At 38.6% G+C, this 16,791-nt stretch overlaps 1 protein-coding gene across 2 annotated transcripts in view; it reads left to right on the top strand.

The window, feature by feature from the left end:
- The window catches only part of LOC107559778 (tight junction-associated protein 1-like), a 58,150-nt gene that overhangs the window by 17,078 nt on the left and 24,281 nt on the right, over positions 1-16,791 (top strand). For both annotated transcript variants that reach the window (XM_016243729.1, XM_016243730.1), the window contains exons 3-4: positions 8,878-9,073; positions 11,143-11,171. In XM_016243729.1, coding sequence (XP_016099215.1) covers positions 8,918-9,073; positions 11,143-11,171 — 185 coding nt within the window. In that variant the 5' untranslated portion in view covers positions 8,878-8,917. The remainder of the gene's footprint in view (positions 1-8,877; positions 9,074-11,142; positions 11,172-16,791) is intronic.

Below are 16,791 nucleotides of genomic sequence, written 5' to 3'. Positions count from 1 at the left end.
GTGTGGGGGGCCAGGAATGGGCGGCACATTGGCTCAGTGGCCACTTAACAAAAATGCAGATTGCTAATTCTGAATGTCCTGCTGTCTTACTGAGTATCCAAACTTATGCAATACACTTACACTTTGTGGGAAATATTGAACTCCATTGTTTTTAAGCACGACAGGTAATGTCCAAATATGTCAGAAGCCACTTTTTTTTTTTTTACTTTTTGGTATCCATTAAAAATCCTAAACTGAAACAGCTGTTAAAGTAATTTAAAAAATAATTAATTTTTTTGTTTTATTTTATTTTTTTACACTGAATATGGGTTAAAACTACATACAAAATCAGCTCACAGTCTGAAATGCATCATAAAACATTTACTGGAACATAGTTATTACAGTCTGAATCTCTAACAAAGCCAGAATGGATTAAGCTAGAAAGGATTATTCTGGTTTTAATTTAGCAACATGTACAGTGGGTATAGAAAATAATCGCCCCCCTTTAAAATAATCACATTTTGTTGCTTTGCAGCCTGAAATGAAGACAGACACAGTTTTTGTTTTATCCAGCTGTATTTACTCAGTGCAGCTTATAACATCCAAGTGAAAGATAGAACACCAACATGTCAGAGAAAAAAAATCAGAATCACCGAGTTGGAGAAAGGATCACCTCCTTGTGTCAGTATTTTGTTGAACCACCTTTTGCTTTAATTACAGCCTTTAGTCTGTTGGGATTTGTCTCCGTCTCTACTAACTTTGTACATCTAGACTTTGCAATATTTGCCCACTCTTCTGTGCAGAACTGCTCAAGTTCAGTTCAATTTGATGGTGAGCGTTTGTGGACCGCAGTCTTCAAGTCATTAAACATTTAAAAAAAAATCTCACGAGCCCAAATTTTGAACAGTCGTGTAAATAGGAGACTTGTTGATTTGGACTTTGTCTAATTTTTTTTGCTAGAAAAACTGGCAAAACTCCATTGGTTACATTTTGACATTTTTGCTCTCCGTAATTAACAGAACAAAATATCCATCTGCTGTTCTGAGCCAATAAAATCCTCTCATGTGAACTAGGGCTGTGCGATATTGAAGAAAAATGCGATATGCGATACGATATTGCTTAAAGTGTGTAAAATCAATTTAAATTTTATTTTAAATAATTAAAAAATGAAAATTATATAACCAATTCGTTTTTTTTCTTGGAAAATAAAGAATCACTACAACTTCTGAAAGTGACCAGCAGTGATTTAGCATTACATAAAAAGTAATGTAATGCTAAAACATAAAAAGTAATGTAATTTAACATCAATGTGAACATGCAAACAAAAAATGAATGACACTAATTTTATATCATTGTAACTTTGCTTTCCATACACTTTTACTTCTTCATATACCACAGCAAAAACTATAGTCTGAGAACAGTCAGTAAAAAAAAAAGAAATACACAATTTACAAGCATAGATAAAATAAACAGTAGTATTCAGGTAAAGAAATGTAATAATTAAGTGTAAAATAACACTGCATAGTGTTCACTGTATGAATTAAATTAATTCTGTGTGTATGTGTCTGTTCAAACATAAGGAGGAGATGCGAAAGACGAATCAACTCTGTCTGAAATGTGTCTCTTTGTGTGTGTGCACGCGCGTGCTTTGCACGTGTGCAGCAGAAGTGAAGAGGGCTTGTGCGCATGCTTCAGGTGTGTGTCAGATAGCAAGAGGAGACGACAGAGTTGTTTTCTGCAACTTATTGCACTTAACTATTTTTAACGTCAAACAATTCTCTGCTATATGCGTCAAACTAAAATTTTGACCTTTTGCAACGTTTTGATTTAAGTAGCCTGTTATTCAAATAATAATGTCGCACGCCATTGCGATATGCATATTGCGATTATTTACATTTGCGATATTTCGATAATTTCGATATGTCGTGCAGCCCTACACCTCCATGCTTTACTCACAGTGAGCAAAAAGTTACAAAAAAAACATTGAAAGTTGTGATTGTGATTTAGAATGGAGGCTAATTTTACCTCATCGCCAAACATATTTTATTGTTATTCATTATACTGCCCAGTTCTATTTGTGATGTTAGGTATTCTGTCTTTTTAAAGGGATCGTTCACCCAAAAATGGAAATTGCCATCATTTAATCACTCTCAAGTTGTTCTAAACCTGTATGAGTTTGTTCTTCTTCTGTTGAGCACAAAAGAAGATATTTTGAAGAATGTGGATACTCAAACAGTTAACGGTAACCATTGACTTGTATGTAAAAAAATACTATGGAAGTCAATGGGGACAAGAAACTGTTTGGTTACATACATTATTCAAAATATCTTCTTTTGTGTTCAGCAGAAGAAAGACATTTTTGGGTGAGCTACTACCCCTTTAATACTTGCAATTTTGATCGCTATTGGAGTACATCTAATTTAGAGGCCTGATTTATCTGTGAAGCACAGCAAGGTTTAATTAAAGCAGTTTAATTAAGTGTACAATCTGGTGAGATTCCTCTGAAATGAAGCTATGCAGCATCTGTGTGGGCATGTGATGGTGTGAAGGTCAGTATGTACTGTAATTTCATCCCTTCTGTTCTCATAGAACTGTAACCCTCACCCACTGTCATTAGTTCTGTCATGACAAATATAAGGCTTAGCAGAAATGCTTTTTAGGGCATGCAATGTTGAAAAGTGTCAGAAATGCAGAATTAATTAGGTCCTGAAAGAGCTGGAATCACTCTTAGACAACAACAGACACACCTTCTAAAGCACAATCAAATGGTGTGAGAGATTCAACATACATTTTAAGTTACAGCATGTTAGAACAGAGACTCCTGTTGGTTAAACCGAGTCACACCATCAGGCGTAGGTTGGTTAGTGTTTTTCATTGAACCACAGTTGTGTACTTTGTAAGCATCACAGGTGGTGGTTGTAGTCGAGTTTATGTCTGTCTTTGAAAGTAGGCATAGGCCTGTCATCAACAGCTGTCTTGTGATGAAGATGAAGGTTGGTTTTAAATATCGGGAAGCAGTTCTTGCTGAATCTTCTGAGGTGTGGTGTCCTGAAAGCACAGTTATTCGCCCCTCAGAAATTTCACACTAGATCTTTCAGGATCCTTTGCTTTTCGGCCCTTGCGTGACTAGCATTGAAAGCTTTAGGTCTTTTGCCCAAGGCATTTATAAAATTTAGAAGGTACAAGGAAACCTTCATCTGTTTTAAAAAGGACAAGATGCTGTAATCTCGCAAAACACAGTTATAGTCTTCTGTCTTACAATAAAGTCTTTTTTCTCTCTGAATTGTTGATAGTCTGTGAAAAAGTCACTGGTAGAATATCTGTAGGTAGTTAGTTTGGTAGTTAATTAATTGATAGGGGTGTAACAGTATGCGTATTTGCATGTGCATGTGTACAGAACAAATACAGCATTGTTTTAACCATATGCAAAACGTCTGGTTTTATGTTTCTTCATTTCTGTTAATGCGTATAAAACTTCACTAGACAGTAATCCTTGCAGTAAGCTTTGTTTTGTTTCGTTTGATAAGAAACAAAGTCTCATTAAGTTCTGCCCATTTTATCAGAAAGTTTGAACAATAAATGCCGTTTTGACACGGTTTGCTGTATAGGCGCCTCAGTTCAAAGGGCGTGTAAGTGAACATGATAATTTCTACTACTAGTTATAGCATGAAATAAACATGAACGAACATCTCATGGCTCACGAAATCACTCAGTGTTTCATCCACAGAAAGATTAAAGTAAAACAGCTTGTAAAGAATGATGCACATAGCATTACATTTATCTCGGGCAAGTCAAGTTATATTTTTACTTAACTTGTTCGTGATGTCTTATTTAATGTATGTTTAGAATATTAGAAACAAAAAAATGGTCACACTTTAGTTTGGGGACCTATTATCACTATTTACTAACTATGACCTTTTCCTCAAACTCCTAATTTGCTGCTTATTAATAGTTAGTAAGGTAGTTGTTAAGTTTAGGTATGAGGTAGGGTTAAGGGATCTAAAATATGGACGTGCAGAATTAGGTGTTAATATGTGTTAGGTGTTAATATGTGTTAATATAAAAAAAAAACGAATTAATTGCACATTTTTCTGATATTAATCGCGATTAATCCTGCCTAGCATTAAAGTTTTTACTTTTATATTGCAATGATTTCACATTCAATCTTCAAATTAATGTAGAAACAAAATAAAGACAGAATATTTGTAATATTTGTTTAATGGCATCTTTTTTTATGACTGAAGGCAAGTATCACTGATACCAATACTACTGATATCTCTATGGAATTGTTTTATTTCCTTGACTAACCATTGACTAGCCATTCAACATTACAGTATAATTAAGAGCTATCAATTTGAACATTTATTAGACTTTAAAAAATAACAACTTAAAATAATCTTCACGTAAACCCATTTAAAATAAATGTCATATTTATCTGCCCGTGCCCTTCAGAAAGTAGGAAATGTATAGAAATTGATTAAAGTTATCAAACGCTAAATTCTAAATTAAATATAGATGAATCCTTAAACGCTACAAAAGTTGTTTTCCTCTTTTTTTTCTTGTGTTCTTTGATTAACAGACATCACATCAGCTGGTTATTAGGTTATTTTGGCTGCTTTAAGAGCTGCTACTGCTGAACATGACGCGGATCTGACACGCACTTTTCTGACCCACTTCAGGTCTTAAAGTCTCTACTAATAAGCTGAGGAGTTGAATCGGGTGTGTTAGACAAAGGGAGACTGGGCTCATCTTCTGGGCTGCTCCAGGACAGTTTTGAAAACCATTTTAGAGACATGTTCTTAAATGCGACTCAACAAATACTTACATGCATGCACAGTTTTAAGGCAGCTTTAACTTGATGACTTAACTGACGACATTGCATGTTCGTAGTTTCTTTCACGCTTTGATATGAAATGACACAGGCTACAGCGCGCGCCGGTGCATTTTTGCGTGCAATTCTGCTGAGGTGAAGTTGGAGTGCGCATCTGAACGTCTCCGTTTGATGTGGTAATAAAGACGTTCTGCGTCTAAACACAATTCTTGTCACACGTTAAACTGAAAAAAAATTATCTCCTGCGTTAAGGCTAATTTTGACAGCACTAGTGATGTCTTAATTTTAGGGTTGGGTATCGTTTGGTTTTTTTCGATACCGGTGCCAAATCGATACTTTTAAAATGGTTCCGGTGCCTGAACCGATACTTATTAAAAAATAAATAAAAAAAAATTCCCCCCAAAAATGATGGATTGGCCATTAGAATAGAAATATTCTAGAGAGTGCAAATGTTACAGGGTCAAGTTTTTTAATAAAAAAAACAAGCAGATAAAATTAGAAGTAGCATTAGAATAGAGAGAGCTAGAGTTAGAGGGTCAAATGAAGATGAAAGAGATGTGTTTTCAGCCGTTTCTTGAAAATATTAAGGACTCAGCTGCTTGGATTGAGCTGGGCAGGTCATTCCACCAGGAGGGAACAGTTAATGTAGAAGTCCATGAAAGTTTTATCATAGGTAGAATACAAAATGTTTCAATACAAGCATTTCAGTCAAATGTAATTTATGCAATATTTCAAACCTTTAACCCATTTGGGAAAATCAACCCATGGCAATAGTTTAAAAGTATCCCAGTTCTGTGGAAAAAACGCGGACTTGGCAGCCCTGCATCCAACAAGAGCTACCGGAGTCAGCTTTGAGTGATCACAGGTCGAGAATAAGGAGAGATGACTGACAAGACCATGCTGGAGTATTTGCTGCTCAACAGATCCTGAGCTCATTGACAAATATCTGATCTTGTAAGATATGCTCCCTTTACACAGAGTGTGTGTGATCGCGAAAGTAAAAGTAAAGTAAACAGCGCAAACGCTCATTCAAAAATATTTACATACTCCGCATCCTGAGATGCTCCCTGATGCGGCAAAATTATATACAATATTAGAATGTTTAAAGGAGTGGACACGAAAATCGCGGGAGCGAAACACATGTTGCGGGAGCAGGCGGCAGTCAATGGTCAGAGATTCAGCGGGAGTGGGATTAAGAAAACAGCCGAATCCCGGACATTTTGGGCAATTAAGCAATTCCGGCCGGACGCATTTTTGTAGGTCCAAAAAGAGGACATGTCCGGGGAAAAGAGGACGTATGGGTCACCCTAATTTATAATCTATTGCTAATCAATGTATTCTTTTTAAAGTAGCATATGGAACATATTTTCTGCCTCATTCTGTGACAAGAAGCCTCATCAGATCACAAAAGGAAGCATTTGACTGGTGTTGTGGAGTAAAAAGGTTATAATGTTCTCTTTTGTTGGACAACCGGTTTAGAAATGTGAATACAAGGGAGGTTTAGCTTTAGGCATTTTAATTTAAGCATGTTTAGCTGAGGTAACGTAAGGCTACCTGCTGCCATCAGAGCAAGTGTAATTACTGCATTCACGCGCTCCTCGGATGCTCTCATTTCCCGAGTTGTGCTTTTAAGTCGGAATGTGAAAACAACATGGACACTCTCGTTACTACAAAGATGTGTCGGATTTGTATTATTAGAGCTTTTCGACTTTTCACGTGCATTTTCTCAGTTGGGAAATTATTTTTCAGGTGCGGTGCCAGTGATGATGATGCTTACGTCCGTTTCGGAGAACCAGAGGACAAATATTTCAATTGATAGCTCAGGCATAGCACCGAAATGAGGCACCGAAATCTGCGTTCGGATTCGGTTCTAGTACATACCGGTTACGTAGGTGCCATATTGGTACCGGGTTTGGTACCCAACCCTACTTAATTTAATGTATGTTTAGAAAATGTAGGAATTAAAAAATAATAACAGTTATTAAATTTATGTAAAGGCATGAAAAAAAAGAAGCAATTTTGTTTAGTTTTTCTTCCTTTGCTATACCGAAAACGTATCGTGACTTCAAAACCGAGTTATGTACCAAACCATCAATTTTAATATCTAATAGATGGAAAGATATTTACAACGTAACTTTAAGGTTGTATTATTGTTGGTGTAGGAAGATTTTGAACTTGAGACCAAAAGTTTCACAGTGAATGATAAGAGACCTAGTCAGATAGAGGTTAAGATATCTTGTTGAACTTTGTGTGAAACTTTATCAGTTCAGATGGTGTTTGTGCTTAAAGTCAACATTCTTTTGAGTCGGCGTTTACAAACGCATTTAGATCCACTTGCTGTATATCATTGTGTAGGCCTGGTGTGTTAGTGCATTTTGGGTAGAGAATGACATCAAGAGGGAAACTCAGCCTGCCAATAAGTGGCACATTTTAGCAGTGACCCCCTCACGTGTGCATGTGCGTATGTGTGTCCCAGCCTGTGCCCTGCAGCACATTAGCAGCATGCACAGGGAACACCATTGATTTCTTATTGGCACCACACTGTGAGGCACCAGCCAATTCTCCCTTCATTTTTCCCATTTTACCAATCAGGAACTATAAAAACAGCCACACCATTAAAGAAAGCTGCTCTCCTGCAGGGGAAGGTGTGAACCAGGAAGAAGTGGAGAGGATCTGAGTGCTAACCATGGCCTGCTATTGTGTGTTATGCACCGGTTGCAGTGTTACAGCAAAAAGGAGTGATCTAAAACTTACTTTCTTTCACGGACTCACTTACTCGGCCACAAAGTTGTTTTGTGAATAGTGCCTCAAGCAACCACATGTCAAGATTATGGTCAAATATGTGAATATTGTATCCACAGGGTGAGGTTTTTTGTTAACCTAGTTACTGCAAGTGCTTAAACAGGACGTTATTTTGCAGCAGATGTTTTTGGCAGCTCTGTGCATTAGCAGACCCGCAGTGGGTTCATCTTACAATCCAGTGGTGTTGCTGGATAACTTTAGCACTGTTTGGACAGGATTAGATTTCTAAACAACATTTACAAATATTAACATAGGATGACAGTGGCCATTGTGAACTTTTATTAAAAAAAGTCTGTTAAATATATACTGCTGTTTTACATAGAAAGTTACCAATAAGTTTTAGATCCCTAAAGATTCACCAGGCAGTTCAAAATTTTGCTTAATTTATGGTATTCTGGCAAAGTCAACAATAAGAGGTGAAAAATGATATACTGCAGTCATAGACGTTTCTAGCAGCCTGAGATTATATTTCTCAGAGGACCCCGAGTTAGCTGAAAAACAGTAGGTAATTATTTCAATAACTTTCAATAACAAAATCCCAAACTTGTTTGGTTCGAATAGGATTTAAATTGTGTTTTACAAATTTGCCTAACTTCCATAGAGAAAACTGCTGTTTAAATTAAACTTTTGAGTGTATTTTGATGAATGACAATGAAGATACTATGGGTCAGCCCTATATGCCTCTGTAAGTGATTGGATCCCAACAGCACACCCACTTTTCCCATTCCAAACATAGCTTCCTATGATCAATAAGAGTCATGCAGGCAGTGGATTAACAATGTGTCTATTGGAAACACACTCCAATATGTAATCAATCACCCTCTTTAAAGCGTTTCCACTTTTTCCCTTGTGCCTCTATATTTGTGTCTATCAGACCGTGTATCCGGTATCTCTCTTTGTCTTTCCTCACCCATTCTCACCTTTCCTCAATTTACCACACATTTTAATAGCACGTCACCGTAGAAGTATATGCAAATGTTTGGTGGTTAAGGAGGCTTTTTTGCCCCTCGTTTTCCCTCTATCAGCTCCAGCTGTCTGTTACAGCCATAGCTGTTTTTTATTGGTTGTTGCGTTTTTAACTGCCCAGTGGTGAAGCTCTCATCAATGCCTATTGATTCAAACTGCTTTTTTTGACATTGCCGCTTAGAGAGGAAGAGGCAGGGTGGCTCAGGGGAGAGTGAGACAGAGGAAAGGGACTACTTCTTTGCACAGGACAGGGCTGAAGGCTACTGCTACTTTGGTTTCTCATGATTCTCTCTCGGCAGGACTGACGGATGGTGTATGGAAGCACACTGATCTCCCAGAATGACGAGTGCTGCTCCTGCCCGGAAACCGTACCGAAAGGCACCTCCGCAGCACCGCGAGACGCGCCACACTGTGCCAGTATTTCGAGAGGATGTTAGCGGGAGTGCCTTGCCATCCGCCAACCCTGCGCCGTCAGCCCAGCCTGACCCCTGCCAGGTAATTTCCCCTCGAAATCATGCACCTATTTTGCAGCGTACCCAGTTTACAGGCCCTTACCCACAGTGCCCTGAGAGACCTGTGTGGTCACAAGCGTCCGACAGCGAGCTGGATGTCTCGAGCCTGTCTAGCTTGGAACTCAGTGTCCTCCCCCCACCACGGATCTTCAGCCACGGTTCTTTTGGAGTGAGACTTCCTCCCAAGCATCACCGGCAACAAAGAATGAACCGCTTTATAAGTCGTAGCGATGACCTACTGGCACTCTCTGCTGACGACGATCTCACCTCCTCGGAAAGCTCACAGCAGTGCATCCGAGTCAGCTCCCCGTCACACTCCAGCAGGAGTGCGGAGCGCTCCTTGGTGTTCAAAGAGAAAGCGGAGATACTTGCACACAAAGAAGAGCAGCGTCCACCCCATGCAGCACCTCTGATGCATGCCCATCCACCCAAGGGCATCCTCAAGCAGTCTCATCAGCTGGGAGTGTACTCTACCGACAGTCTGCGCAAGTCTAAGTCGGCAGAGATGCTAGGACAGAAGCGAAGTCGTGGACGCAGTAGGAAGCCCAAAAGTATGTCCTTGGACAGGGAGAAGGGCGTACGAGTCTCTACCACGGGATGTGCTACTTCCACATCATCTACATCTCCCAGCTCTATGCCACCGGATTTGAAGATGCAGCTTCTTGAGGAAAAGATTAAATTTTCCCAATTTGTGGATGAAATCACCTACCGGGTCCTGAGCCCCGCTAGTCTAAAGATGCTGCGCAGGAACCTTCCAGATCCAGCTGTATCTTCAAAAGGGAGCCAAATCAAGCAGAACAGCAATCTCCAACAACATGAATTGAAGGACCATCATGACAAAAAGCAAGAGAGGAGCCGACCTTGGGACAAATGGGCTGCTCAGCATAGCAGAGCCAACAGGAAAATAAGAGAGGCAAGACCCAAGACATGGCACATCTCAGCAGACAGTCAAGAGAGAGTGTCAGAAAAGCAACACCTAGATCCTCATCACAAAGGGGCCCGTCCCAAAGCCGAAGGCCCGATTTACAGTAGGGTGGGGGGCAGTGATAATTCCGAATGGGGCGACAGGACTCCACGGGGGGTGCAACACCAGCCTCAAGCCCACCAGTTGTCCCATATAGAAAGCAGAGCCCTGCAAAAGGACAATATAGATAAATCAGGTCTGCCAAAGGGTGAGATTCCCACCATTCGTGTGGAGGGTGAGAAAACACCTTTATCACAAGTGACTGCTTTTTCCATATTATCACAGATCAAGGTATGTCATTGACAACATTTTTGACTTTACCCCTTCCTCATTTACAATCCACTCTTGCATTGAAGAAACAATCTACCATATTTCATGCCTTTAAAACAATTGTGCCTGAATACTATTGCAATATTCTTTCAGAGATTAACTGAATATTGTAGGAATGATCAGTTTCTCATCCTCAAGTTGATCCACGGACTTACTTCCATGATGCATTTTGAAGAATGTTGACACTGCTTGTTAGAAGTAAAAGTAGTCCATATGATTAGGCATGTGCATATTGACCTGTTTGGCAGTGTGGAGTATTATGTCAAATGCTTCTTCTGTGTCCCTTGCTTTTTTATTACAGTTGAAAATTAATTAACCAACATATACAGGTCATTTATAAATCTGTAATATTTCATTGATACATGCCATAATGTAGGTCTTAGAGGTTATTGATTGAATGTCTACTTAACATTTTGAAGTCACAAAAGTCTATTCATCGAAACAACTGTTTCCTATGTGTGCAATAATATGAAACTGCTTTATCACTAGTTAGATGTGGAAAAAAATTGTTTTAGTTGTTCTGACATTTAGAAATTATTTTTCAGCCACTCATACTAAGATCAGTACAGATTCAAGACTTGAGGAAATGTTATGATTGCCCTCTTGGTATAAAAGACAAATATACAGCACTGTGGGTATTAAGAAAATGTGAAATAATTATTGGAATATACAACTCTCTGATTCCTCTAATATTCAAATATTTATGTGTAAGACGATATTCAGCTTGCACATACTTAAATGAATGTTCTTTCTTATAGGAGTCCTTATCAGATGCCGACAGGATCAAGTAAGTTGATTTTATTCCCATCATTGTGATGTTTTGAAATTTTTGTCTTCACAAATGTTGCTGACATGGATTGGCAGTGTATGATTTCTTTGTTTCAATACACAGATGCGTTCTAGAAGCCTTGTATTATTTATGACATGCACTGAAGTGTTAAAGTGTTAGGTGGCATTAGCCATCTAATCTGACCCTAAAGCTGATTATTCATTGCATAGTTGTCCAAGAGCCAATTAGGGTACGCCTGTATGAGATCACCAGCTGATTAGCCTAGAAACTCCAGATGGAAAGGGTGAGTCTCGGACTTATGAGCAGTCAGAAGCTGGCTGTGAGGTTTTGTAATTAGAAAGAGTGCCCACCTTTTAATGACATCAGACATCCTCTTTTCTACCCACTTCACCTCAGGTGCTAGGTCGATTTTGACTTTGATCAGAGACATCTCGCCGCCTTTCCAGGCTTATAGGGATTCCTAGGCTCCAAAACCCACCAGCAGGTGCACCTAACTAGTGATGAGGTTCTGCTTTCAACACAAGGCCTGCCAATACCTCTGCTCCATTTTATCATGCACTGCATTAGCGTTCATATTCTCTTCCTGCTCTTTGTTCCCTTTGTTGCTGCTTTTCTCCCACTGGAGCCAACGCTATAAAGTCTGCACCTTAGATCTGGTGTAGCTTAAAAGCTATTCTCATTTTTTAAGCTTTTCTTCAAGTTGCCACTCTCCGACATCAACAGAAAGGTGGAGCTTGTGAGAATACTAAACTAATTTTTTTTTCAAAATTGACTAGTTGGTTACCAGTTTTTTTTTTTGTTGCCATTTTTGACATTGCTGGATGGGACAGTAGAAAATATGTAGGAGACAGTGGGAAGGGACTGAATGGTATCACACAATTGGGTCACCCCAATTGCAACTTCAACTGCAAGGCTTTTGATGCCAAACTAAATTAATTTTTGACTAATTGGAAGAAATCCTTGTTTAATTTGGCTGGTTTAATTGACCTGTATTGGATTTTTTAAATGCATTCGACAACACCTAGACCGATTTCAATAGAATAAAGCAAAATGCGGATGGTGCAAGTAATTTTTTTACGTGATACACTCACAGTGTATTAAAACGGATGATTTAGAGTCAAACATTTTCAGACAGGGTTTCAACACAACCCAGTGAACTGTCTTAACAGTTAAGGCACAATAAAAAATGGTCAATTAAACCATTGCAATCCATCCCAGATTACTCATGTGTAGGATTGACAGGAGCCTAACAGAGCTGAGTCTGACTTGGTGTTCCCTTTACCATCCCACTCATGTGACGCCAAGCGGAAGCGTGCAGGACACGGTCGGGCAGACGGCTGTATTGATTGGCCTAGTTGTCTGTTTTGATGGGTGGAGAAAGCTGGACGGTGGGTGTAGTCTGAAGATGGGTTTCTCCATCATGTGTTTCCAACTCCCTCAGGGTGGAAATCTCGAATAAATTGTTGAAGCTTTGTGTAAATCACACACACACACACAAACATTGTGAGTCTAATATAATGTACTCTTTAGAGCTCTTTATACTTCAACTGATCTCTCCTCATCACACATTGACTCTGTTCAAAACCTAGTTAGCTGCCTCACTGTCTACCGCCCACTTAAGCCCTAAGTATACTTTGTTTTTTTTATGTACACTAGATGTGCGTGCCATGTGAATGACATGAATTTCTTCATCACCATAATTTGTGCATACTATACGCGTGCAGCCAGATTATAATATCCATGCAATCTTTGTATGTTTAGTTTTCACATGCGGCATTCATTTTTTTGCCCTCATGAATTGTCCACAAGACCCATTTTTTCAGTCGAAGCAGAAACAGATGAGACAAAACAACAAAGTACTGGAGACGGTAACAGTGCATTAAGAGTTACCTGCAACTATAGTTTAACTCTAGAGCAAAGATGTTATTTATTTTAGCCTTACTTGGAAAGGCTATCTATAGGGCTGTTTGCATACATTACTATTTGCATCAAAACTGAAGTATACTTTGGATTTAAGATTAATCGACCCTCAAAAGTGACTGCTTTGCAATGCTTTACTGAAGCTGCAACATCATCATACGGCACACAAGTAATGCTTTGCACCGATTTGTGATTGATTGGCCATGTTCCACTCACTCATAGTCCCTGTCAACCAATGCTGACAAATCTATTCATTTTAGGATTCTCGGAGCCATTTACAAGCATATTGGATTGTATGTGAACACTCCATATAAACATTCTCCAGTTTCACTCTATTTTCATATTTACGTAATTCAATTCAGTTTCACTGAGACCCAGTTTATGTGGATGGAGCCGTTTTCCTTCAGATGTCGTCATATAGAACAAGTGCAACTGTGCCATGTGACCCTAGACCGAGACCGAAACACTGACTTTTGTTTTTGAATATTTGACTATCCTACTATCCATAAAATCCATTTTTAAAATGAAAATGTTCACTACCATTCACATGTTTGTGGTCAGTAAGATTTTTCAAAAGTTTTTTGAAAGAAGTCTTATTCTCTCAGAAACATTACTGCAATTTTAAATGTTATCTATTTAAATATATTTTAAAATGTAATTCATTACTGTGATGGAAAAGCTGGAATTTCAGCAGCCATTACTCCAGTGAAATATTTCGATATTCATGTTGAACAGTTGGGTTATGTAATGTAATGTACTATTCGTTCCTTGACGTAAATATATGAAGGGCTTGTATTTTCATTATACTGAAAATATAAGCCTTGAAATGACCTGTCTTGGTCTATGCAATATATTGATTACTATATCCTTACTAATTTCCCTTTTTACAATCTGTTTTTCTGTGTGCTTTTTTCCCCTCTAACTTCTTACCTCACGGTTGAGAATCGAACCTTGAAACAGATAAAGCCGCTTTTCTACATGCCTGAAAAAGCAGCATATGCACATTTAATTTAGCATCTTTTATGTCCGATGAGTAATGAAAAAATTAAGCCAGTCTTAGTAGGCTGCATGATTTCGCATGTTTTTTTTGGTTCAGAAGTGCTTTGGGGAATGTGCGGCACATGCTCACTTTCTCTTTGCTTTTTACATTTATCTGCTTTGTTCTTTTGCTCCATTTGTGCTCTAAACATGTGACTATGCGAGCAGGCGATTTGCCACTGAAAAGAGTTACATTGGTGTATTTATAACTTAAAACCCTTGCCCCCATCTAGGTCTCTAGCATGAATCATTGATGTTCCTGTTTCTCTGCTTTGCTGTTGCTTTCAGCTGTGTCTTGTTGGCAGGTGTATGAGGATTGGTCTGGATGTGTGTTTTGAGTGCCGCTCTCTGTGCTTCCTTCACTCTGAACTGTGAGAGAAACTGGAAAAACACTAGCTGTTGCATATTCTTAGGAATCTCAGCAGCCTGTCAATGAAAGATTTGATTTCTGTGATCTGTTGGATGTTACAATCCTTCCTCCATGTGTTATATAGCACTTGAGGTGCTGTGTGGAATTCGATTCCCAGGAGTCTGTCTGCTATCACTCCTCGTCTGATGACATAGCGATGGAGACTTGGAACAGGGGCCCTCTTTTTTTGCCGCCTCTTGTTGCGTTTCCTCTTTTCTCTTCAAAAACATTTAACCATTTCATCAGCTGTCACTCTTTGCATTATCAATGCCTTTCTTTTCTTTTGGCTGAAAATGAAAGCCATAACAATAAAGAATTATATCTTATAATGATACAACCGATAAACACCCGAATCTGAGAAATTAGTTTTCATTTAGCTGAAAACTGAAAATAAAGTTGGGAATGCTTACATGTTTACCTGTTGTAAATGTTGTGTGCACTTAATAGACACTGATGCAGTCAAAACACATTATCAATGATTTTGGACCTCCAAAAATAATTACAAACTGAAAAGTCATTATTTTTGCTGTTTCGGCCAAATATTATCAGTTGCATAATGCATATATCTTGATAATAATTAGTCAGCACAGCTTTGTTGCATTGTAAACACTGAGCTCATGCAAAAACAAACATGCAGCGCAATGTACTGTCCAAAGTACTGTCGCTTGCTCAGTTCTTTTTAATTAATCCTTAAAATTGGTTTGCAAATTAGACTGAATTGAATATAGGAGTCACTGGTCTGAATTCTGAACTGAATCAATCAGGCTTCTCGCTACCTTTATTAACAGTTATGTTTATATATATATATAACAATTAATATACGACAGTGGAAAAGACACAGTTTCTCCCCTACACACAGTATACATAAAAATAAACGTACCAAACGAGAAGCATAAGCATGGCATTTGTGTGGGTATAGTGATGAGATGGCAAAGTGTGACTGCTGGTACCCAGCACATGTGTTCGGCATCACTGCAGCTGCCCGTTCAGCTCGGCACAGATCCAGCTGCTCTCCACACACACACACACACACACACACACACACACACACACACACACACACACACACACACACACACACACACACACACACACTGCTCCTGTAACTCCTGATCACGCATTCACACACCTGCATGACTAACACTTAACTCGCTCTCAGTATGTACAGCAATTAGCCTAATGCTGTACTGCAGAGAGCCTTTTAATCATCGGGCTCAGAGTCGTTCAGTGTTTTGCACACATGTAGTTGACTGTGCATCAGGTTTGGAAACCGTGCCTCAGCCTCCCCAGTCCCCATTTCATCAACTTCAGGTTGCTTGAAAGTATTGTGGATGTGGTTTTCTTTGGAGTAATTAGCAGCTTTCAGGAGTCTTGGCTGGGGTGTAGGCTAAGGCATCATTATGTGTTTGACACCTTCTCCCTGTACTTTGGATGTAGGCTGTAAAAGCTGTCATAGCTGAGGTGCACCTCCAGTCCTATAATAGAGTCTGTAGGGTGTTTTGTTTACTGGCCATCCACTTAGATTTGCACTGTTGTTCTTTCTTAGTCCACAGTGCTTTATTGGCATGACTGTTAAGATTAGAGAGTATATAAGGTCTGATAATTAAGAACATTTATCAGGCATAAATATGTTGTACAGGCCATGAAACTGTATTTTGCATTATTTTTGTTAATTATATTTTGAACCCTCTGGGGTCGACGAATGCGCTGGCGCTGAAATTAACTTATATTATTCTGTCATTTTTGATCATACAGATAAGAGCAATACATCATTCGAATCTGTTAAGGGTCTACTTTTATTTGTATACACTCATAATAACAACAGAACGCTGTGCTTTTGTAAAATAAAGGAAAACACACATGGTGCGCTTTCTGCAGTCTCGGTCTCCGTGAACTTCTTTCTGAAACACGTTTCAAAAATGAACCCAAACTCAGCGAATACTGAACACACAGACATGAGAAACATATCTATAGAAAGTGTCTTACTTTTAAATAAAGTAAGTTGTGTCAAGTCCTAAAATATATAACACATCCTTCTTTTTTTTCTAATATATTTGTTTTGAATATTTATATTTGTTAATATTTATATTTGTCAGGAATATTTCATATGCATGCAGCCACATTATTAATGAAATAATATAAATAAGATACATCATACATAGATAAAATCAGCTTAAATGATCTATTTGTGTGTGTGTGTGTGTGTGTGTGTGTGTGTGTGTGTGTATGTATGTATGTATGTATATATAT

Source organism: Sinocyclocheilus grahami, unplaced genomic scaffold (assembly GCF_001515645.1).
Source record: "Sinocyclocheilus grahami isolate Dianchi unplaced genomic scaffold, SAMN03320097.WGS_v1.1 scaffold698.1, whole genome shotgun sequence".
Taxonomy (NCBI): Eukaryota; Metazoa; Chordata; class Actinopteri; order Cypriniformes; family Cyprinidae; genus Sinocyclocheilus; species Sinocyclocheilus grahami.
This window is presented reverse-complemented; position numbering and strand designations above follow the sequence as displayed.